This window comes from Muntiacus reevesi, chromosome X (assembly GCF_963930625.1).
Source record: "Muntiacus reevesi chromosome X, mMunRee1.1, whole genome shotgun sequence".
In the NCBI taxonomy this organism is placed as follows: domain Eukaryota; kingdom Metazoa; phylum Chordata; class Mammalia; order Artiodactyla; family Cervidae; genus Muntiacus; species Muntiacus reevesi.
Genome location: NC_089271.1, coordinates 49,520,636 through 49,546,176, shown reverse-complemented (window position 1 = coordinate 49,546,176; position 25,541 = coordinate 49,520,636). Strand labels below are relative to the sequence as shown.

At 37.8% G+C, this 25,541-nt stretch overlaps 1 protein-coding gene across 1 annotated transcript in view; it reads right to left on the bottom strand.

Annotated features, from left to right (window-relative positions):
- Nucleotides 1–25,541, bottom strand: part of WNK3 (WNK lysine deficient protein kinase 3) — a 173,398-nt gene that overhangs the window by 7,566 nt on the left and 140,291 nt on the right. Inside the window, exons 20-21 of the mRNA XM_065915507.1 lie at nt 24,649–25,265; nt 21,642–21,853 (exon numbers count right to left, since the gene is read on the bottom strand). Coding sequence (XP_065771579.1) covers nt 21,642–21,853; nt 24,649–25,265 — 829 coding nt within the window. The remainder of the gene's footprint in view (nt 1–21,641; nt 21,854–24,648; nt 25,266–25,541) is intronic.

The following is a 25,541-nucleotide window of genomic DNA, read 5'->3' as shown; positions in this document are numbered from 1 at the left end:
TTTAATAAAGAGGAACATAATAATCTCAATGATTGCTTATACATAGTCTATCATTCTCTATGACTGCTGAGCTACTGAAGGCTTAGATTCAAGGATATTAAAAATTAAATGGACACAGGGAACTATATTCAATATCCTGTGACAAACCTTAATGGAAAAGAACTTGAAAAACTCTCTCTATATATATGTATTTATGTATGCATAGCTGAGTCACTTTGCTATAGATAAGAAATTAACACAGCTGCTGCTGCTGCTGCTGCTAAGTCGCTTCAATCCTGTCCGACTCCATGCGACCCCATAGACGGCAGCCCACCAGGCTCCGCTGTCCCTGGGATTCTCTAGGCAAGAACACTGGAGTGGGTTGCCATTTCCTTCTCCAATTAACACAGCATTGTAAATCAGATCAACTACACTTTAATAAAATTTAAAAACAAACAAAAAAAGCAATGGAGTCTGAGGACAGACCAAGAGGAGCTTAGAGACATAAGTAAATATCAGGTGGTATCCTGGATGGGATCCTAGAACAGAAAAATAATTTATGTAAAAACTAAGGAAATAAAAATAAAGTATGGACTTTTGTTAATAAAAAATTAAATGAAAACATATTAGTGAAAATTGCTTAAAAAGAGCTTAATGAAATAAGTGGAACATATTCTCATATACAAAACAGTTTCACAGAATTAATTTTTACTAATGTTGGGCAACCATGGTGTACTAAAACGATGTACCAATCTTGTTGGAATTCCTACTTTTCTAAGTTTTAAAACCCAAGAACATACAAGTCAGCCTATAATAAAAGTATCAATTTCTTCCTGTTTTCCCTCTGCACATTCATATGATTCTCTGCCAACTCCAGTGAGCAAACAAATAGCACAACAATGTTGGGGAAGACTTTGGAACTGAAGCCTTTTATAGATTGTGTTCTTACCCTGGAAAAATGTCAGCAGGTAGGAATAAAAAGGAGACAACAGCCAGAAACATATACATATTATCATTCTATCATATCATAATAGTCTATACATATATATATTCTATACATATACCATAATCTTCTACACATATTATCAAGTGCCAGCATTTCTGCCCACACAGTTAATCTGAAGGAGTATTTCTGTGCTCATTCCCCTTGAGTTTCTATTAAAAAAAAACACGTTACAAAGAGCTAAGTTTGAATGTCATTCATTTACGAACATTTCTGTACTAATGGAAAACCCAGTGTCAGGATTTTTCTTGCGTACAAATCTGGTGAAACGAGTGATCTTGAGCACTCAACTGGTGGCCAGTGATGACTGCTACACTAATGGTACAATTGCCAACAAGTGGAGGACATATTTATTTATTTTTATTGAGGAAACATTGATCTACAACATTATATGTTTCATATATACAACACTGTATTTCTACTTCTATATACCTTACTGAATGTTGTTCAGTGCCTAACTATGTTTTACACATGGAAGGAACATTTATTGATTGATTTCATTTAAAAGTTATTCATATCATATTAAAGTTCACAAACCAGAAATTACCCAACCAATGCACATTAAAAGAAATACACTTCAAATGTGTTTTATGATAGTAACATAACTTGTTAACTTCAAAAGTGCTCTTTTAATATTGATTTCTTATTGATGAAATGAGTAAAGTCAGAGTTTAGTCCTTAGTGTTCTTTTCTGTATTTTCCCCAAGTTAATTCCTACATTCAGGTAGTTCCAGTAATCACCCAACTGCAAAAGTTTCCATCTCTTTACTTCAAATCTTGATCTTTCTTCAATCCAACCTCATACCCAGCTCCCAAATGTATCTCTCCAATTCAATTTCAATAAATTGTTCAATTAAGTACTCCCATCATTGTGTTAGTATGACAGTTTGCCTAAATGGTGTACTTCTGTTAAAGATACCACATTTTCTCCACTCAGACTAAGACCCTTTGAATCTCCCCACAAACACACATATATCCAGTTTATTGCCACATCATAGCAATTCATCCTATACGACATCTCTTATCTATTTTCACTCCCATAATTCTCTAAACTCTTAATTATCTCATACATGAACTGCTGTGATGGCAATGATCTTAAATAGATTGACTCCCTGGGTCGAGCTAACACACTCTTCACAATGCCATCAGATTAGTACCAGTTAAATGCTGTTTTCAGCATTTCATTCCTCTGCTCAAAGAAAACCCCTCAAACCCAAACTTTAATAGTTTCTTAGAACTAACAATAGTGGGTTTTCAACTTGTTATGGTGGTAAAGTCCTTGGTAGTCATGATTATCTTTGCAGAGCATGCAAAAATAATTATCTTACTTATTATCCTTAAACATTATATCATTAAGCTTAAATACATAATAAAGTGCTAGATTAGATAGATTATCTTACATCAAACTACAGCAATTTTTTTAAAGTGTGGGAAGAAAACCTTCTAATGTAAAGCCCGCCATTTAACTCAACTGTTATATTCTCTTTCTCCCAAATAAATCTTTAAGAGTTTATGATTTGCATTTCTTTATATCATGCAGTTCTACCTACGGACAATACTCTTCACACTCCACTTCATCAATTTTAATCCAGTTCATTTACCTTTCAACACCAACTCAAATCCTATTTCCTGAATGAAGCAGTCTCAGACCACTATTGCCTTTAGATGATCTCCTGTTTCTTCCTTTCAATCCAGTGCAGACACAATTTCTGGTATTGAGAGGCAATGCAATATAACAGTGACGAACCAAAGCTTCGGAGTCAGATATGCTTAACCCCATTAACTTTAGTCTCTTCTGTAAGGACAGCCTTACTTCTAACTAGTTGAGAGATGTTTTGAGGATTGAGATTAGGTAATGTGATTATGTTTCAGGGCTCCCAAGACCACTCACAGATTCAGTGATTCAACAGGTCTTACAGGACTCAGCATATAGTTGTATTCACAGATGAGTTTACTAGAGCAAAAGGATGCACAATAAGATCAGCAAGGGAAAAACACACAGGAATCTAGAGAAATTTATGCACAGACTTCCTTATGCTCTCTTCCTCAGGTGAGGGAGCATTCTTGAGTATGCTTCTTTCTCTAAGCAACAAAAAATACAGCAACATATGGGTAAGTATCTGGCCAGGGAAGACCAACAGAGACTCAGGTTTTTGTTGAGACTCAGGTCAAATAAGCACCTTTTGCCTAGCATGAACCAGAATACCAGACTCTAAAAAGAGTCTTTATTCAGCATAAATCACATAATTTGTACCAACAACCTAGGTAAAGTGAACTATACTTATCAGGGAAGAAAGGGAAACCAAATTCCTACACAACAGCCAAAGTCCAACCTTGGAAATAGACCTTCCTAAAAACAGCAGTCTTCTACCTACTATATTAACTCTTTTCAGCATAGTTTAGCACAGTGCTCACATTCAATATTATAAGTTAACCACACAGCTACATTGTAAATACCATTACATTGCAATATGCATCACTTCATGTTTCTCAAAATAGGTATAATTCTGGGCAGACAAAGGTGGATATGGATCTTAGTACATATGTTAAGGCAGTGCTTCGTAAAATGTATTCTGTGAAAAGTGGGTTCTCTGGTAAAATTGTTCAAGGAAATGTACATTTATTTCCTTTCTTGAAAATTCTCAAAACATATTAGCAAATTAAAGGATCTAAGAGGTTCTACAGAGGAAAAATGATTTTTATATGATTGACTCCAACATTTCCTATTTGACCATGCAACACCTATTAGCTCCTTGTTGACAGCTTATAAAATGCTGTACTCAGGCCAACAAATGTGTTCATTAATCATGGCCAAATGGGGAAAATATGAAACATCAGCAAGCTTTGAAGGAAAGATATTACAACTAGAAATATGAAATCACTTGGTTCTGTGATAGTCCATGAAGTAATACAACCACTAGAAGCTATCTGTGGAACACTCTATATTTACAAACTTGTCTTTAATAAATTCTTAAAAGAAAGAGAAAATGAAAATAATTTAGCTTGGCTTAGGGAAATAATATTTTCATATTAGGTATGCTTAGGAATTAACCTAAACATTTTAACAAATAAATTATTTAATGAAAGTTTAACAGATACTCTCATTTCTACCTAATGAAAAATAATTTCTGTCTTCCAGCATGACAGAGTGAGGTTATCAAATTCTCTCCCTCAAAAGCAGTAATAAAATTGGACAAAACTCTCGAAAACATTTTCAGCAATCTGGAATTTGGCCAAGGGCATGCAACAAAATCAAAAGTGTTATACATGAGCACCACTCAACTTTTAAGAACTATGTAATCTGTGGCATTTTTGCCCAGGGCTGCTCCTGTTAACTGTGCATCAGCTCTTTTTGACCAGCAATTCAAACACAGCGGCAGTGGTGCGGCACTGGAGCAGCCGAGATGAGATACCCCATGTCCAAGGTCAGGAGTGGCGGACGAGAGGAGATACCCCACGTCCAAGGTCAGGAGCAGCGGCCGAGAGGAGATACCCCACGTCCAAGGTAAGAGAAACCACAATAAGACAGTAGGCGCTGAGAGAGGGCATCAGAGGGCAGACAGACTGAAACCACAATCACAGAAAACTAGCCAATCTGATCACATGGACCACAGCCTTGTCTAACTCAATGAAACTAAGCCATGACATGTAGGGCCACCCAAGACGGATGGGTCATGGTGGAGAGTTCTGACAAAATGTGACCCATTGGAAAAGGGAACGGCAAACCACTTCAGTGTTCTTGCCTTGAGAACCCCATGAACAGTATGAAAAGGCAAAAAGATAGGACACTGAAAGATGAACTCCCCAGCTCAGTAGATGCCCAATATGTTAGTGGAGATCAGTGAAGAAATAACTCAAGAATGAAGGGATAGAACCAAAGCAAAAACAAAACCCAGTTGTGGATATGACTGGTGATAGAAGCAAAGGCTGATGCTGTAAAGAGCAATACTGCATAGGAACCTGGAATGTTAGGTCCATGAAACAAAGCAAATTGGAAGTGGTCAAACAGGAGATGGCAAGAGTGAATGTCGACATTCTAGGAGTCAGCAAACTTAAATGGACTGGAATGGGTGAATTTAACTCGGATGACAATTATATCCACTACTGTGGGCAAGAATCCCTTCAAAGAAATGGAGTAGACATCACAGTCAACAAAAGGGTTTGAAATGCAGTACTTGGATGTAATCTCAAAAATGACAGAATGATCTCTGTTCATTTCCAAGGCAAATCATTCAGTATCACAGTAATCCAAGGCTATGCCCTGACCAGTAACGCTGAAGTAACTGAAGTTGAACGGTTCTATGAAGACCTACGAGACCTTTTAGAACTAACACCCAAAAAAGATGTATTTTTCATTATAGGGGATTGGAATACAAAAGTAGGAAGTCAAGAAACACCTGGAGTAACAGGCAAATTTGGCCTTAGAACACAGAATGAAGCAGGGCAAAGGCTAATAGAGTTTCGCCAAGAGAATGCACTGGTCATAGCAAACACCCTCTTCCAACAACACAAGAGAAGACTCTACACATGGACATCACCAGATGGCCAACACTGAAATCAGATTGATTTTGCAGCCAAAGATGGAGAAACTCTATACAATCAGCAGAAAGAACACCGGGAGCTGACTGTGGCTCAGATCATGAACTGCTTATTGCCAAATTCAGACTTAAATTGAAGAAAGTGGAGAAACCCACTAGATCATTCAGGTATGACCTAAATCAAATACCTTATGATTGTACAGTGAAAGTGAGAAATAGATTTAAGGGACTAGATCTGATAGACAGAGTGCCTGATAAATTATGGACGGAGGTTCATGACATTGTACAGGAGACAGGGAGCAAGACCATCCCCAAGAAAAAGAAACGCAAAAAGCAAAATGGCTGTCTGAGAAGGCCTTACAAATAGCTGTAAAAAGAAGGAAGCGAAAAGCAAAGGAGAAAAGGAAAGATATACCCATTTGAATGCAGAGTTCCAAAGAATAGCAAGGAGAGATAAGAAAGCGTTCCTCAGTGATCAGTGCAAAGAAATAGAGGAAAACAATAGAATGGAAAAGACTAGAGATCTCTTCAAGAAAATTAGAGATACCAAAGGAACATTTCATGCAAAGATGGGCTCAATAAAGGACAGAAATGGTAGGGACCTAACAGAAGCAGAAGATATTAAGAAGAGGAGGCAAGAATACACAGAAGAACTGTACAAAACAGATCTTCATGACCCAGATAATCACAAAGGTGTGATCAGTCACCTAGAGCCAGACATCCTGGAATGTAAAGTCAAGTGGGCCTTAGGAAGCATCACTACAAACAAAGCCAGTGAAGGTAATGGAATTCCAGTTGAGCTTTTTCAAATCCTAAAATATGATGCTGTGAAAGTCCTGCACTCAATATTCCAGCAAATTTGGGAAACTCAGCAGTGGCCAGGGGACTGGAAAAGGTCAGTTTTCATTCCAAAACCAAAGAGAGGCAATGCCAAAGAATGCTCAAACTACCACACAATTGCACTCATCTCACATGGTAGCAAAGTAATGCTCAAAATTCTCCAAGCCAGGCTTCAACAATATGTGAACTGTGTACTTCCAGATGCTCAAGCTGGTTTTAGAAAAGGCAGAGGAACCAGAGATCAAATTGCCAACATCCACTGAATCATTGCAAAAGCAAGAGAGTTCCAGAAAAACAACTAGTTCTGCTTTATTGACTATGCCAAAGCCTTTGACTGTGTGGATCGCAATAAACTGTGGAAAATTCTGAAAGAGATGGGAATGCTAGACCACCTGACCTGCCTTTGAGAAATCTTTATGCAGGTCAGGAAGCAGCAGTTAGAATTGGACATGGAACAACAGACTGGTTCCAAATAGGAAAAAGGAGTAAGTCAAGGCTGCATATTGTCACCCTGCTTATATAACTAATATGCAGAGCAAATCATGAGAAACACTGGTCTGGATGAAGCACACGCTGGAATCAAGATTGCCAGGAGAAATATCAATAACCTCAGATATGCAGATGACACCACCCTTATGACAGAAAGTGAAGAACAACTAAAAGCCTCTTGACGAGAATGAAAGAGGAGAGTGAAAAAGTTGGCTTAAAACTCAACATTCAGAAAACTAAGATCATGGCATCTGGTCCCATCACTTCATGGCAAATAGATGGGGAAACAGTGTAAGCAGTGGCAGACTTTATTTGGGGGGGGGGGGGCTCCAAAATCACTGCGGATGGTGACTGCAGCCATGAAATTAAAAGACACTTACTCCTTGTGAGGAAAGTTATGACCAACCTAGTTCAGTTCAGTTCAGTTACTCCGTTGTGTCCAACTCTTTGCGATCCCATGAACGGCAGCACGCCAGGCCTCCCTGTCCATTACCAATTCCCAGAGTCCACCCGAACCCATGTCCATTGAGTCAGTGATGCCATCCAACCATCTTATCCTTTGTCATCCCCTTCTCCTCCTGTCCTTAATCTTTCCCAGCATCAGGGTCTTTTCAAATGAGTCAGCTCTTCACATCAGGTGGCCAAAGTATTGGAGTTTCAGCTTCAGCATCAGTCCTTCCAATGAAGACCCAGGACTGATCTCCTTTCGGATGGACTGGTTTGATCTCCTTGCAGTCCAAGAGACTCTCGAGAGTATCTTGAACACCACAGTTCAAAAGCATCAATTCTTCAGCACTCAACTTTCTTTATAAATCAACTCTCACATCCATACATGACCACTGGAAAAACCATAGCCTAGGTAGCATATTAAAAAGCAGAGACATTACTTTTCCTACAAAGATCCATCTAGTCAAGGCTATGGTTCAACACACAGATCCATCAACAGAAAGTGGAATCTCTTTGGGCTTGAGGTGTTTAAATGCAACCTCTCATTAATCTCTGGCTCAACACTAAGCAATGCAGATATAAAGGTCAGCTTAAAAATAAAAATTGGCAAGGGAAAACCAAGCAGTGATATCAGCAGCTACATACTGTAGGTTAGACAGACTTAACATATATAATCTCTCAGTCAAAGCTGGACAGAATGCATGGAGCAGCAATCTGAGGATTCTGAAGAGGTAATAATAGCAGGTGACTAGGAAATAAGGCCAAAATTCAAAGTACCATTAAAATAGCAGTGAGGTTACCAATTGTTCCTATCTGTTATCCCATGGTTAACCTAGAAGTGGGTGGGCACTGGGGTGTGCAAAGAGAAATCTCCAGAGGAAATCCTCTACTTTTGGAATGAGATACCGGAAAGGGAACTTCCTACATTCTCATAACGTATATAAATCTCTCATTTTTTCCTTCTTTTCTCTGTACTCTATCCCCTACTGCCAAGCAATCCTGTGGTGGCAGAGTCCCTGGAAACTCATGGAAGCCAAACTCTGAAGGAAGCCAAAACTCTCCTTTCTGCTCAGTGGACTTAAGGTTCCATGAGAGGGATGGGGTGGGGAGAGAGGTGGGAGGGGGGATCAGGATGGGGAATACATGTAAATCCATGGCTGATTCATGTCAATGTATGGCAAAAACCACTACAATACTGTATAAATAAATGAATAATAAGAAAATAAAATAAATTTTAAAAAAAGGTTTCATGAGAGTGAAGACAATCACTGTTGCTTTTCTACTCCCTCTGATCTCCCAAAGCTTGGCCCTGAACATATGCACAGTGGTAGACGTGCAGAAGAGAGCAGAGTAGCTAAAATCCCAAACTTGAGGCTGAGGAACAAAGGAGTCATTGGGAATCAGAAAGTAGTGGAGGTATCGCAGGGAGGGAAGAACTGAAAAAAATTATTTTTGAACTTCTGGGTTTACTACTGAGCTGTGCATACATGAATCCAATCCTATTCAGCATACCAAGATATGAAAACTGACCTAACAGACAACTTCCGAAGGCTGACACCCACTATGAGACCCACATGTGGGACAAGTCCAAAGGGCACCACAGAGGCAATGCAATGAACTGACATTAGAACAGAATGTGGAAGATAGGTTGGAACACATTAGGTAAAAATAACTGGGTCAATTACCTCCTATAACAAAAATTTAACAAAAAAAGGGTAACAAAAATACTACAAAGGATTTTTAAAAGACACCAGAGTCCTAGAATATTCAAAATGTTGAAGATAAAATTCAATATGACTTTGCATATACTTTGAACTAGGACAATTTCAACTCATGTGGGAAAAGATAGTCAACAGATACTAAATCAAGGACAATTCAGATGTTGGAATTGTCTGACAAATACTCTAAAGCAGCTATTATAAAAATTCTCAAATAGGTAATCACAAAAACTACTGAACCCAATGACAAAACTGAAAATCTTAACAAAGAAATAAAAGAACATACACGAAATTTTAGAACCAAAAAATATACAAAAATAGTAACAACAAAAAACACCCACCAAAAAACCTCCTTGGATGAACTCAGTAATAGAAGGAAGATGACAAAAGAAAATTCAATTTTTCCTAGTTTTATTGAGACAGCACTGTATAAGTTTAAGGTGTACAGCATAATGATTTGAACTAGAATACATCATGAAATAATTACCACAATAACTTTAGTGAACATCTAGCATCTCATATAGATAACAAAGTAAAAGAAAAAAATTTCTTTTTCTTGTGGTAAGAACACAGATTTACCCTCTTAACAACTTTCATAAAACATATAGCAGTGTTAATTGCATTAATCATGTTGTACATTACATTCCTACTACTTATTTCTCTTATAACTGGAAATTTATACCTTTTGACCATCTTTGTCATCACAAAAAGATACTGCATTTTTATTGATTATATTTTTCATACTATATATTTCATCCCCATGACTCATTTAATTGTAACTAGAAGTTTGTACTTCTTAATTTCCCTCACCTAATTCACTCAGTACACCCACTCCACAAAAAATTCAATTTAAACAACAGAGAAATACTACCAAAACTCAAACATGCACAGAAACTAAGGGACCTACGGGACAAGAGCAAAAAGTCTAAAATTTGTGTCATCAGTCTTAGAAGGAAAGAAAAAAAAAAAAGAGTATGATAAGAAAAAAGTATCTGAAGAACTATTTCCTGATAACTTGCTAAATTTGGCAAATGATGTAAATCCACATATTCAAGAAGCTCAGTGAACTCAAAACAGAAATAAACACAAAGAACCTCATGCCAACATAAATAATTGCTGAAAGAAACAATTTTCAGAAAAATTACTGAAAATTAAAGAGAAGAAAAAGTTTGAAGGTAACTAGAGAAAAACAATGTAGGAATTTTATACAGGAAAACAATGATTCAAATTTCTATGGATTTCTTATCACAAACCATGGAAGCTAGAAAGAAGTGGCATAATATTTTTTAAATGCTAAATGATACATGTCAACCCAAAATTGTGTATACAGCAAAAATATGCTTCAAGAATCAAAGTGTGAAAAAAGATGTTCTCAGATGAAAATAAGTTAAAAGAATTTGTCACCAGTAGATCTGTTCTAAAAGGTTAACACTAACGGAAGGGTTTTCCAGGTGGGACAGTAATAAAGAATCTGCTTACCAATGTAGAAGATGCAAGGGATACAGGTTCAATCCCTGGGTGGGTAAGATTCCCTGAAGTAAGAAATGGCAACCCACTCCAGTATCCTTGCCTGGAAAATTCCATGGACAGAGGAGCCTGGCAGGCTACAGTCCATAGAGTCTCACACTTGGACGTGACTGAGCACGTGCACACAGGCATGCGCACATACACACACACAGGAAGAACACTAAAGGAAGGGAACTTATAAGAGCAGGAAACCTGCTGCTGCTGTTAAGTCACTTCAGTTGTGTCTGACTCTGTGCGACCCCATAAACGTCAGCACACTAGTCTCTCCCATCCCTGGGATTCTCCAGGCAAGAACACTGGAGTAGGTTGCCATTTTCTTCTCCAATGCGTGAAAGTGAAGTCATTCAGTCATGTCCAACTCTTAGCGACCCCATGGACTGCAGCTTACCAGGCTCCTCCATCCATGGGATTTTCTAGGCAAGAGTACTGGAGTGGGGTGCCATTGCGTTCTCCGGTAGGAAACATGCAAGAGCATGAAATGAAGGCAGACCAATAGAAATGATATGTCAGATACCCTGAAACCCAAGTGAAAATGAAAATTATAATGCAGTGTGATACAGCTTTCCATATATATAGATGGAATACATAAGATAATTATAAAGAAGAAAGAAACCTATATGAATGTAAGGTTTCTACATTCCCTTTGAAGTAGTAAAAGATTGATTTTAGGTAGACTTCAAAGCTATAATCCCTAGAACAACCACTTAAAATGTAAAAAGAAATGAAGAAAAAACATAATAGATAAACTGAAATGGAATATTAAAAGTACATTCAAATAAACCAGATGAAGGTAGAAAAGGAGAAGGAATGAAAAACATGAACAGAAAACAGATTTAAAATATGACAGACCAAAATCTAAACATACTGATCATTACACTCACTATAAATGGCTTAAAAATAAATGAAAGACAAAGACTGCCAGAATGGATTCTTTTCACGTGACCATAAGTTATCTGCAAGAAACTCACTTCAAATGTAATAAATATAGACAGATTAAAACTAAAAGGATGAAAAAGATACATCATGCAAACACTAACCAAAAGAAAGATGGAATGGGTATTTAATATCAGACAAAGGAGACATCAAAGCAAGCAAAAATAACTAAGAATAAAGAAGGATACATAATACTAAAAGAATTAACCAAGGAGATATAACAATGCTGTGTCTGTAACTGCAGCCTCAAAAACATGAAGCAAAAACTGATAGAACTGAAAGGAGAAAGAGACAAATCTACAATTACAGTTGGAGTCTTCTACACTCTTCTCTGAGTCAACAATAGAAGTAGTAATGTGGTTTGGGGAGAGGGCGGGTGGAATGAATGAGGAGACTGTGACTGGCATATATACATCTCTATGTATAAAACAGATAACTAATGAGAACCTACTGTATAGCACAGGTATCTCTACTCAGTGGCCTGTGGTGACCTAAACTGAAAGGAAATCCAGAAAAGAGGGGATATATGTAAACAGAGAGCTGATTCACTGTGCTGCATAGCAGACTGATACAACATTGTACAGCAACTATACTTCAATAAAGATTTTAAAAAACAATAGAAGTAGTACACAGTAAATGAGCAAGGATATAGAATAATCGAACAAGACCATTCAAACATCTAGATCTAACTAACATTTATAGAAAACTCTACTAAACAACAACAGGGTTTACATTACTTTCAGGTGCACGTGAAACATTCGCCTAAATAAACCATATCTTGGGTCATAAAACAAATCTGAACAAATTGAAAGTAATAAAAACCACTGAAAATATATTCTCTGATCAAATAGAAACTGAAGTACAAATTAGAAACAGAGATAATAAGAAAAATCTCAAAACATGGAAATTAAACAACAAAATCAAATAAACAAGGAAGAAAGAGGAAGTCTCAAGAGAAGTAAGAAAAAATCTGGAACTGAAAAAAACCCCAAAATACAGCATATCAAAACATAGAGGCTCCTAGAGAATAAAGAATAAAACTTAGTGTGTGGAAAAATTTTAAATCACTTAGGAGGTCCTAAGATCCCAGGATAGGATGCATTTGTCAAAAAATATAGAATTTTACAGCAAGGAGATCAAACCAGTCAATCACAAAGGAAATCAGTCCTGAATATACATTGGAAGGACTGATGCTGAAATTGAAACTTCAATACTTTGGCCACCTGATGCAAAGAACTGACTCATTTGAAAAGACCCTGATGCTGGGAAAGATTGACATCAGGAGGAGAAGGGGACAACAGGGGATGAGATGGTTGGATGGTATCACCGACTCAATAGACATGAGTTTGAGCAAGCTCTGGGAGTTGGTGATGGACAGGGAAGCCTGATGTGCTGCAGTCCATGGGGTTGCAAAGAGCTGGATGCAACTGCGCAACTGAACTGACTGATAGAACTTTACAGCAGAGAAAGCCAACAAAATATAGGAATGAAATGTATGAAAATTTTTAAAAATCATTTAGGAGGTTGGGAATCCCAGGATGGAATCCCAGAATGTAACAAAAGAACCTAATCATGTTTAGTTCAGTTCAGTTCAGTTGCTCAGTTGTGTCCGACTCTTTGTGACCCCATGGACTGCAGCATGCCAGGCCTCCTGTCCATCACCAACTCCCCGAGTTTACGCAAACTCATGTCCATTGAGTTGGTGATGCCATCCAACCATCTCATCCTCTGTTGTTCCCTTCTCCTCCCATCTTCAATCTTTCCCAGCATCAGGGTCTTTTCAAATGAGTCAGTTCTTCGCATCAGGTGGCCAAAGTATTAGAGTTTCAGCTTCAGCATCAGTCCTTCTAATGAATATTCAGGACTGATTTCCTTTAGGATGGACTGGTTGGATCTCCTACAAATGTATAATAGAATCTCACATAAAGGAGTAGAGGAACAAGTGCTGACCTACATAACTTTGGAAATGAGTGGCACCGTTAATATTAAAGGCAAAAGAAACTATATATAAGCACTGCATTCTAGTTGATAAAGGTATTTCCCACTGGGTTACAAATGAACAAATATGAAACCACTGTATGTTATACTGGAATTGAACAATTAAATAAAGGAAAGGGGATGGTGAGAGCCTCTCACTGTTGGACTGGGAGGTTATAGATAAACAAGAGAAGGCTGTATAATCCATATGGTAATGGATTAGAGTTGGAGATAATAATATCAATGTGTATTTACTTTAATATAGATATAGATGGTTACATATAGAAATATTCATAGACATGGATATATATGAGTTAGTATGCATAGATATATTCTTTATCTGTCAGCTAAAAGAATCTAGAAGCAATGACATCCCAGAAGCAAGGAGCACACCAAGAACCCAGATCTTGGTTTCTAATCTGTTCTCCAATAAAATTAATTGTGGTTCTTTGTGGAAACAATGGCTTCTAGGAGCAGGAAATACACAAGATGAGCTTGGAGAGTCTTCTGGTGTCTTTGTGAAAATGTTGTTCAGTCATGTCCAACTCTTTGCCACTCCATGGACTGCAGCCTGCCAAGCTCCTCTGTCCATGGAATTCTCCAGGCAAGAATACTGGAGTGTGGATGAAACTGGAGCCTATTATACAGAGTGAAGTAAGCCAGAAAGAAAAACACCAATACAGTATACTATTCCATATATATGGAATTTAGAAAGATGGTAACGATAACCCTATATGTGAGACAGCAAAAGAAACACAGATGTATAGAATAGTCTTTTGGACTCTGTGGGAGAAGGCGAGGGTGGGATGATTTGAGAGAATAGCATTGAAACATGATATTACCAAATGTGAAAGAGATCGCCAGTCCAGGTTCGATGCATGAGACAGGGTGCTCAGGGCTGGTGCACTGGGATGACCCAGAGGGAGGGGATGGGGAGGGAGGTGGGAGGGGGGCTTAGGATGGGGAACACATGTACACCCATGGCTGATTCATTTCAATGTATGGCAAAACTACTACAATATTGTAAAGTAATTAGCTGCCAATTAAAGTAAATAAATTAAAACAAACAAACAACAACAAAAAATAAATCCACCTTATACCTGTCAAAAAAAAAAAAAAAAGAATACTGGAGTGGGTAGCCATTTCCTTCTGGAGGGGATCTTCCTGACCCAGGGATCAAATCTTGCTCTCCTGCATTACAGGCAGATTCTTTACCATCTGGGCCACCAGGGAAACCCATGGACTGTAGCTCTTTCCTATTCCAGGGGATCTTTCTGACTCAGGGATTGAACCCGTGTCTCTTGCATCTCCTGCATTTGCAGGCAGATTCTTTACCACTGTGCCAAATGAGGTAAACTCTAGGCAGGGCTAAAGATCAGAGTCCATTCTGTGTCTCACTTTCTCTGCATAGCCCAGCAAACATTTGTTTTTCCATCTTCATGGGAAATGCCTTACTCCCCTTTGAGGTTCCCCCAACATCTTCTTTTTTTTTTTTTCCTTTTTTTTAATTAGTTGTAGGCTAATTATTTAACAACATTGTAGTGGTTTTTGCCATACATTGACGTGAAGCAACATCTTCTTTTGTCGTTAGCTAAAGGTGGTATTTAAGGTGAGGGCTTCAGTCATTTCAGTGAGTTATTTAGTTTTCCTGGGTCTCTCCTATAATTAGGTCCGTCTCATAATAAAAGTATACATGTTATTAAACTTTTGTTTAAACTATTAATTTGTTTATTGTTAATTTAATTCTTAGACCAGTCAGAAGAACCTAGAAGTTAAGAGAAAAATTTCTTCCTCCCCAAAAATGGTAAGTAAGGAAGTGTTCAAAAACAAAATTCTTCACAATAACTGACTAGTACTCAAAATTGTCAGGTCATTAAAAACAAGGAAAGTCTGAGAAACTGTTAAGCCAAAAAGAGCCTAGAAGACATGACTGCTAAATATAATGTGGTGTCCTAGATGAGATCCTGGGACAGAAAAAGGATATAAAGTAAAAACGAAGGAAATCAAAGTAAAATATGGACTTTAGTTGACAATCATGTATTAAGACTGGTTCATTATTTGTGATAAATGTACCATACTACTGTATAAGATGCTAATAATTGGGGAAACTGGGTGTAAGGTGTACAGAAACTTTCTGTACTATCTTAATAATTTTTCCATAAATCTAAAAATATCCCACCAAAATAAAGCTTAATTTTAAAAAATCTTAGTAGATGTAGCAAAGCAGTGCCTGTAAGGAAAATTTATAGCATCAAATACTTGTATTTTTTTGCATGAAATGCTTGTATTATAAAAAGAAAGGTCTCACATCAAAAATCTAAGCCTCCATTTTAAGAAACCAGAAGTAGAATGAAATAAAAACAAGGCATGTATAGGGAAGGAAATAATAAAAATAAGAGCAGATTCAATGAAATTTAAAATTGGAAAACATCAGAGAAAATCAATAAAAGCAAAGCTGCATCTTTGAAAAGATCAACAAAATTGATAAACCTCTATCAAGACTAACAAAGAAAAAAAAAGAAGACACAAATTACAAATATCATGAATGAAAGGAGTGATATCACTACAGATATCCAAGACATTACAAAGATAATAATGAACAACTCTAAACAAAAATATTCAGCAACATAGATGAAATGGATTAAGTTCTCAAAAACCACAAACAATCAAAACTCACCCAATAGGAAATTTATCACTACTGCATAATCCTATAACTACTATTCAAGAATTTGCATAATCCTATAACTACTATTCAAGAGATCGAATTTGCAGTTATAAACCTCCAAAAACTAAGTCTTCTGGGCCCACGTGGTTTCACCTGAAAATTTGCGTCTACAAGCAATAAATGCTGGAGAGGGTGTGGAGAAAAGGGAACCCTCTTACACTGTTGGTGGGAATGCAAACTAGTACAGCCACTATGGAGAACAGTGTGGAGATTTCACAAAATAGAAGAAGAGGGAGGAGAAGGCCTTCTAAAATAAGGACCTAGGTGAACTTACTCTTAAGACAACGAAATGTGGGCAAACAAAACCAACCATTTCAGAACTCTGAGAATTATCCAAAGACAAAGAACAAAATAAAACTCATTTACCCAGGACAAACTACTGAAGTCTGTCACATTTTAAACTGTGGCAGTTCCTATCCCCGCTTTCTCCTCAGCTCAGTGTTGCGGTAGCCAAAACCCAGCACTGCGACAATGGAGAAAGAACTCTTTTGAGCTCTCTTCTAAGCGACTGTGGAGCTTGAGAAGACTAGAGAGTCCCTTGGGCTGCAAGGGGATCAAACCAGTCAGTCCTAGAGGAACTCAACCCTGAATATTCATTGGAAGGACTGATGCTGAAGCTCCAATACTTTGGCCACCTGATGCAAAGAGCTGACTCACTGGAAAAGACGCTGATGCTGGGAAAGACTGAAGGCAAAAGGAGAAGGGGGCGACAGAGGATGAGATGGTTAGATAGCATCACTGATTCAATGGACATGAGTTTGAGCAAACTCCAGGAGATAGTGGAGTATAGAGGAACCTGGCATGCTGCAGTCCATAGGGTCACAAAGAGTCGGACAAGACTTAGTGACTGAACAACAATAACAACAAAAGCACTATCCCTAGAGCAAAATCAATATTTTGTCCAACAACAATTTGTCCAACAAATCTCTGTTCTTAGTGAGGTGGATATTTTATTTCACTCAGAGTTCAGTTCAGTCCTGCCAGGCATAGGTATGGGCGGGGTGGGAAGAGGTAGGGAGCTACCTCCAGGGCATTGCTGAAACAATAGGAAAGTGCTTGGCAACAACTCAGATGCATAAGACTATGATTTCAGTTGGGGCAAATAAGAGCCTGATCTACAACTTAAAAAGAATGTTAGATAGCTCAGATGCTAAAGAATCGGCCTGCAATGCAGGAAACTCTGGTTTGATTCCTGTATTGAGAAGATCCCCTGGAGAAGGGATAGGCTACCCACTCCAGTAATTTTGGGCTTCCCTTGTGGTTTAGCTGGTAAAGAATCAGTCTGCAATGCAAGAGACCTGGGTTCGATCCCTGGGTTGGGAAGATCCCCTGGAGAAGGGAAAGGCTACCCACTCCAGTATTCTGGCCTAGAGAATTCCATAGACTGTATAGTCCATGGGGTTTCAAAGAGTTGGACACTACTGAGTGACTTTCACTTTTCAGGACAACTAGATGACCATAGGAAACTTTGAAAACCTCTGTCATATCCCCAGGAATGTAAACATCTGCCAGGACAGGAAAGACCTGAAAAAGGAAAAGGGATGAGTCACTTTAATTCTCACTGAACTTGAGTTCCTGGGCAAGCTAGAAGTAAACTGCAAATATGCCTTGCTAACTGAAGCCTGAAGGTGTGCCTTCTCAAGGAAATTTCCTTGACAACAACAACCAGACAAGGCATTTAATAAAATCTTTGCTGCAATGCAGACCTGAGTTTAATCCCTGGTTGGGGAAGATCCCCTTGAGAAGGGAATGGCTACCCACTCCAGTATTTTTGCCTGCAGAATTCCATGGGTAGAGGAGGCTGGTGGGCTACAGTCCATGGGGTCAAAGAGTCAGGCATGACTGAGTGACTAACACTTTCACTTCCCTTTCTGACCAATTACTTGCTCACCACTAAATGTACTGGCCCAGGTGCGAACCCCAGTATACCAGGCTTTAAAAATTTTTTAGAAATTTTCTAGCTAGCAAATAACTCAAGGAATACAGAATTAGGGAAGGAAAATCACTAAACAAATACACAGCAACAAGAAAATATAACCAGAATAACAAACAAACAGAATACAGCAACAACAACAAACTGTGGTGAGGAAGTAGGTAGAAGAATCTGGTACAGGAGCTATTACAATCTACAACATCCAGTTTTCATCACAAAATTAACAGAAATGCAAAGAAACAGGAATGTATATCACATACACTGAGAAGGAAAAAAAAGAGTGAAAAAAAAATCCTGAAAGAGGCTTACATTTTGGATGTTGTAGACAAAGCCTTTAAAAACAGCTATTATAGCTGTATTCAAATTTAAGGAAACTCTGCCTAAAAAATTAAAGTATGATTATAGTGTCTCACACCAAATAGAGAATATAAATAAAGAGATAGAAATTAGTTTTTTTAAAAAAATTAGAAATTCTGGACTTGAAAAGTATAAAAACTGAAATACATTCACTAGAGGGGCTCAATAACAGATTTGAGTGAGCAAAAGAAAGAATCAGCCAACAAGAAGATCACATAATACAGAAATCCACTCCGAGAGAAAGAAAGAATGAAACAAAATGAAGAAAACCTTGAAGACCTGTGGAATACCATCAAGCATTACAAAATATGCATAATGGAAGTTCCAAAAGGTGAACAGAAAGGGGCAGAAAAAATATCAATGAGATTCATACCTACGCATATCATAATTCAATGGATAAAGTCAGTGTTATCTAGTATGGATCTCATTGAGTTTATTCTAGAAAAAACTTTTAAAAGAAGAGCAAACTAGAGCCTGTAGAAAGAAGGTACTAATAAAGATTATAAGGGAAATAAAAGAAAAACAATAAAGAAAGTCAGTGAAACTAAAAGTTGCTTTTTTTAAAAATATCAACAAAATTGACAATCCTTTTACTAGACTGACCAAGGGAAAACAAAAGAGAGAAAAGATTCAAACTACTAAAATAAAAAATAAAAGAGGGGAAATCACTGCAAATCTTACAGAAATAAAAAGGATTTTAAGAGAATTCTGTGAAAAATCATATGACAACAAATTTGGTAATTTGGATGAAAGGGCCTGATTTCTACAAAATCACAAACATTGACTCATGGAAAGAGAAAAATCTTAATAGACCTATAACAAGGAAGGAGACTGAACTGATATTTCTAACATACAAAACCAAGGTCCAGATGGCTTTATTGTTTAATTCTACCACACAATTAAGAAAAAATTAATACTAATTCTTTATAAATCCTTCTAAAAAGACAGGATACAAAAAATGGCAAAATCTGAAATTAAAAAAAAAAAACAGTCTGAAATAGGCACTAAACCAAAGAGGATATATGGATAGCGAATAAGCATAAGGGAAAAAATGTCTAATATCACAAATCATCAGGGAAATGAAAATTAAAACCACCATATAATACTACCACACACCTATTAGATATGTTAAAATTAAGAATACCAGTAATATGATATGCTAAGAGCATCCAGAGAAAACAAGTTTCATACATTACTGATGGGAATGGAAAATGATGCAGCTGCTTAGGAAAACAGTTTTGAAGTTTCTTAAAAATTTAAAATGTACATATATATGACCGAGCAATTTTACTTCTGAGTATTTTATCCAAGTGATCTGAAAAGCTGCACACGAATATTCACAGCAGCTTTATTTGTAAAACCCAACACTGAAACAATCCTAATATCTCTCAACAGGTAAATAGATAAACAAGCTGTGGTACATCATACCATGTCATGCCATGGAATATTACTGAGAAACAAAAAAGCAACAAGCTATTAAAACACAAAATAACTTAAACAATAGCAAAGACAATGTTCTGAGTCAAAAAAAGCAATCTCAAAAGGCATATTTTTTTACCATGAGATCCCATGGTTGATTAGAAAGATGTGGTGTAGTGCAAGTGCCTGACAATTAGTTTTCTTTATTGTAATATAAGTAAGTGCCTGGCATTAAGCTTTTGATTGCTGAGGTATGTATTTCAAAGTGGCTCAGTGGTAAAGAATCTGCCTGCCAGTGCAGAAGACATAAAAGATGCAGGTTCGATTCCTGGATTGGGAAGATTCCCTGGAGAAGGAAATGGCAACCCACTGCAGTATTCTTGCCTGGGAAATCCCATGGACAGAGGAGCCTGGCAGGCTACAGTCCACGGGGTCTCAAAAGAGTGGGACATGACCCAACGACTAAACAATACATTTCAAACAAATCTATCTCAAATAAACACACTGCCAGCTATACAACTAGATAAAGAGCCAGGCACCCCACCCATGAAGCTGCCCTTTTAGAAAGTCCTGGCTGACCTAGATAAGTGATCATTTGAGTGATCCTGCTTTTCCCTCCCTGTGCTTTAACTTCCACATTCTTTTTAAATTCACCTATAAGGAGTGAACTTGAAAAACCCTAGGTACCCCACCCTTAACCCAAATAAATGAAGAACCCCAGGTCTGCTAGTGTTTGCTCTTGCTCTCTAGTGTGTGCTCCTGTTTCCCATATCCCGACCAAACCTTTCATTTTGTGGCCCCACAAAATGTGTACCCCCCACAACCTGTGAATAATAAACCTTGTTTTTTCAAAGTTCCCCAGCCTTTTCTAGCTTCTAAGGGCTGCCTGCATTCCTTGGTTTGTGACAATTTTCTGCCACCTTCAAAGCCAGTAATGCTGAATTCTCTCTGACACTGCTTCCTTTTTCACATCTTTTCTCTGACCCTTTCTTCTGCCTCTTCTACTTCAGAGGAACCTTGTGATTACACTGGGCCCACTCAGATAATCCAGGACATCTATTTTAAAATGTTCATTACCATCTTTAATTCCATCTATAACCTCAATTACCCTTTGCCATACAACTGAACATAATCATAGGCTGCAAGAATTTGTACTTGGACATCTTTGGGGGAGAATCATTATTCTGCTTACCACAAATTCTGTTCAGATCTCATACATACCCTTATAGTTCACCCTTAATCCTCACCTTGACTATGCACATGGAACCAAGGAAGTCTGATGTGATCAACTTGTTTATTAGTTAAGTAGAGACTGATCCTGTCTTTTTACAAATTCAAAGACATACATTTTTTCTAATATTCTGATAATAAATAAAGATCTCTTACATCAGATAGAACATGACTTTACTTTCAAGATTATCTTTGTTGGCAGCAAACTCCTAAACAAACACCAAATGCTAGACCAGCGGTTCCCATTGACTACCAACATTTCAAAAACTGTTTTGGGGATTGAAATTGGGCTTCCAGGTATTTGTTTTCCAAATGAAAACAACACTCGTCTGCTCTCCAAAATCTATCACCTATTCTTATCATTATTTCATAAAAGAACATTCAGCACCAAAAAGAAAAAATGTCAGAAACATGTGTAATTCTTTAAATAATCTTAGCTTAATAAAAAATAAGTTTATTAGTGTTCTTTTTCTAATCTTGCTGATCTTTGACCAGGATTTTAAAATCACTTATAAGACTGATTTACCTGTAGCAACTGTGCCACTGTCCACACGTGTCAAGGACTGGGGACGGCTTCGAAGTTTGCTTTTTAAAGATCTTGGTCTACGTGGTGATGCTGGTGATACAGGAGCTTCTGATGATTGGACTTTGCTCTCTTTAATTGCTCGAAGGCGTTCATAGAGCTCCTGTAGCTCCTTATTCTGCTGGGTTTGAAGATTTACCACCTCCTGAATATGTCTGAAGAAAAATCATGCAGAAAGCACTTTAATGGCACAGGCGCCATCTAGATGAGCCAAGGAACTCAAGAATGTGGAAATACAGAATATTTTCACAAAATGAAGATGATCAGTGTCTTCCTAAACTGCAACATTAAACTAATCAGACATTAAGAAAAAGCTCAATAAATTGACAAGAACAAATTTATAAAACCTCAATATAGTAAAAGATAATTTAAAAAATTAAAGTTCCATAGTACTGATAATATTAACATGATTATATGTTGTAATTGTAAACAGGAAAAAATTTTGCAACATAGTAAAAGGTTAATGTTCAGAACGTATAAATATGTGCCAAAAATCAATGACTTTATAGAAAAGGGGAGAAAGAATAAGAAAAGGTAACTCTAAAGGAGAAGAAATACAAGTAGCCAATAAATATGAGATGATGCACAACCTTAGTATTAATTAGAACACAAATTTTAAAAAATAATTTTTATTCATCTGATTGGAATAAAATTAAAAGAATCAATAACACCTAGTCTAATGTTGTGAAGGAGTGGGAAAACAGGCACTTTCATATATTTCTGTTTGGTATGTAAAATGGTATATTTACACTGAATCACAATTTTAAATGTACAAACCTCTAATCCAGCAATTCCACTTTTAGGTATATATCCTTCTAATATAAGTACACAAACATAAAAGGATGTTCACTTCAACATTTTTTATATAAGCAAAACATGGGGGATGGGGGACCGGGATGGGGAATACGTGTAACTCTATGGCTGATTCATATCAATGTATGACAAAACCCACTGAAAAATAAAAAAATAAAAATTAAAAAAAAAAAACATGGGATAAAACTGAAATTCTCATTAAGGAGGGATTAAATAAACTTTGGGGCTTTCAGGTGGTGCAGTGGTAAAGAATCTACCTGCCAATGCAGCAATGCTGCTGCTGCTGCTAAGTCACTTCAGTCGTGTCCAACTCTGTGCGACCCCATAGACGGCAGCCCACCAGGCTCCCCTGTCCCTGGGATTCTCCAGGCAAGAATACTGCAGTGGGTTGCCACTTCCTTCTCCAACGCATGAAAGTGAAAAGTGAAAGTGAAGTTGCTCAGTCGTGTCCGACTCTTAGCGACCCCATGGACTGCAGCCTACCAGGCTCCTCTGTCCATGGGATTCTCCAGGCAAGAGTACTGGAGTGGGTTGCCGTTGCCTACTCTGGCCAATGCAGCATATGGGGGGGTCAATCCCTGGGTAGGGAAGATGCCCTTGAGAAGGATATAGCAACCCACTCCAGTATTCTTGCCTAGAAAACTTCATGGACAGAGGAGCCTGGCAGGCTACAGTTCATGAGGTTGCAAAGAGTTAGACTGTGTACACATACACACAAATAAACTTAAAATGGCTATATGCTATCCCAATGCATGAAATAGGGATTATTTGTGCAAACATGAAGAGGAGACAATGTTAAGCCAAAAAATAAAGAATAACATGTATATTATGATCCTACTTTTATAAACTTAAAAACTATATATTTGTAAATGCATAGAAAAATGATGGGCAAGTTATATACCAGTGGTTGCCTATGAGAAATGAGGTTAGAGCATGAGAAACAGACTGTTTTGTGTGCATTTTTACTGTTGTGATATTATGATTTATAATTTAAAAAGATGTTATTTGATCTTGGTCCCTATTCCTGGTACACTGCTCCTAAAACCCTTGTAATTTTCTAAATGATAAGAGTGATGGGAGAATCTTTTGTTACAATGTTTGGTCTTTTGTTCTCAAATACCTCCAGTTCCTGAAATATTTCCAGAGTGATAAAGGAGTGTCTCATTATTCAAAGCAAGCCCCTTTAAATCACAAAGTGACTTCTGGATAACCCCTAAGGATGGGTACCTCTAAAGAGAGAAAAGAGGCTGGAGGTTGAATTAATTACCAATGGCCAATGATTTACTCAATCATGCCTACATAATGAAGTTTCCATAAAAATCTGTGAATTACAGGGATTCTGAGAGCTTCTAGGTTGATGAAGGCATGGAGGTGCTGGGATAGTGGCACTCCTGAAAGGCCATGAAGTTCCTTGCCCCTTCTATACCTTGCCATCTGGCTGTTCTTGAGTTGCATTCGTTTGTAATAAACCAATAATCTAGTAAGAAAACTGTTTTCCTGAGTTCTACAAGCCATTCTAGCAAGTTAATCAAACCTGAGGAAAGGTTTGTGGGAACCTGTGGTTACAGGTTGGTCAGAAGCATAGGTAACACTACTTGGACTTGTCATGGGCATCTGAAGGGGGCAGTCTTGTGGGACTGAGCCCTTAGCCTCTAGGATCTGATGCTATCTTTGTAGTTTTCAATCATAAATTTTTTTGAATCATTAAAATGTCACCAAGATTTCTCTGGTAGCTCAGTTGGTAAAGAATCCATCTGCAATGCAAGAGACCCTGGTTCAATTCCTGGGTCGGGAAGATCCCCTGGAGAAGGGATAGACTACCCACCCCAGGCTTCCCTGATGGCTCAGATGGTAAAGAATCCGCCTACAATGCGGGAGACCTGGGTTCGATCCCTAGGTTGGGAAGATCCCCTGGAGGAGGGCATTGCAACCCACTCCAGTATTCTTGCCTGGACAATCTCCATAGACAGAAGAGCCTAGCAGGCTACAGTCCATGCAGTCTCAAAGAGCAGGACATGCCTGAGTGACTAATCACACAGCACAAAATGTCACCAATCTCAATTAGCTACCAGTCAAATACTTAGTTCTATAAAACCCAAAGCAATCAGATTTGTGACAAAAGAGAAACAGTTCTTACTTTTCTCGTAATCTTTGAAGCTCCACCTTTAAGTCCTCATCCTCTATTTCTGACTCATCATCACTGCTCATTGGGGAAGATGGTGAATAGAAGTGTGAGCTCTGTGTTTGAACACAGGCTTTTTCTTCACAGAGTGGTAAGCACTTTTCTCTCTCTGGACCAGTCTTCGCCACTGATTTCCCTCTGTCAGGAAGAGTGGCTGAAAATTCACTATTAGAGCTAGGCTGTTTCCTAGCAGTAAGTAATTCTCTCTCTTTAAGCAGTTCAGATCCAGACTGCATGCTACTTCTTGTGGCCAAATTTTCTTCCAATTCCTTTTCTGTAGTCATCGACGATATATCAGTCTCACAAGCTATACTAAAAGATGAAAAGTTGTCAGTTTGTTTGGAAATTCTTGAATCTTTGAAGGTTTCGTGAAGAGCTTGTAACTTCTGAGAAGAAAGTGAAGTTTGTGGATTGTGTGTGACAGGTTCCATTTCTATCAATTGAGACTTTGCTGTTTCAGTAAAGGCTAAAGCTTCTTCAGTAGACTGAATCGTCATTTTATTGAATGCTGGTATGTGTTCTATTCCAAAAGATGTCACTTCCACTGACTCCTGCTGGGGAACTGTAATCACCTGAAATACAAAAAGGCAGAGGTGGCTGGCTCTGCCTAACCAAAGAGTAAACCCACAAAGAAATTCAATATAATATATGGTACAGACAATTGGATGGTCTTCTGTGATGTACACAAATTGATAATACCAAAACTTCAAAATCCCATTTAGGACTTCCCCACTGGTCCAGTGGTTAAGACTCCACATTTTCACTGCAAGGGCCACAGGTCTGACCCCTAGTTAGGGAAATTCTGCATGTCACATGGAGCAGTCAAAGAAAAAAAAAAGTTTAAAAAA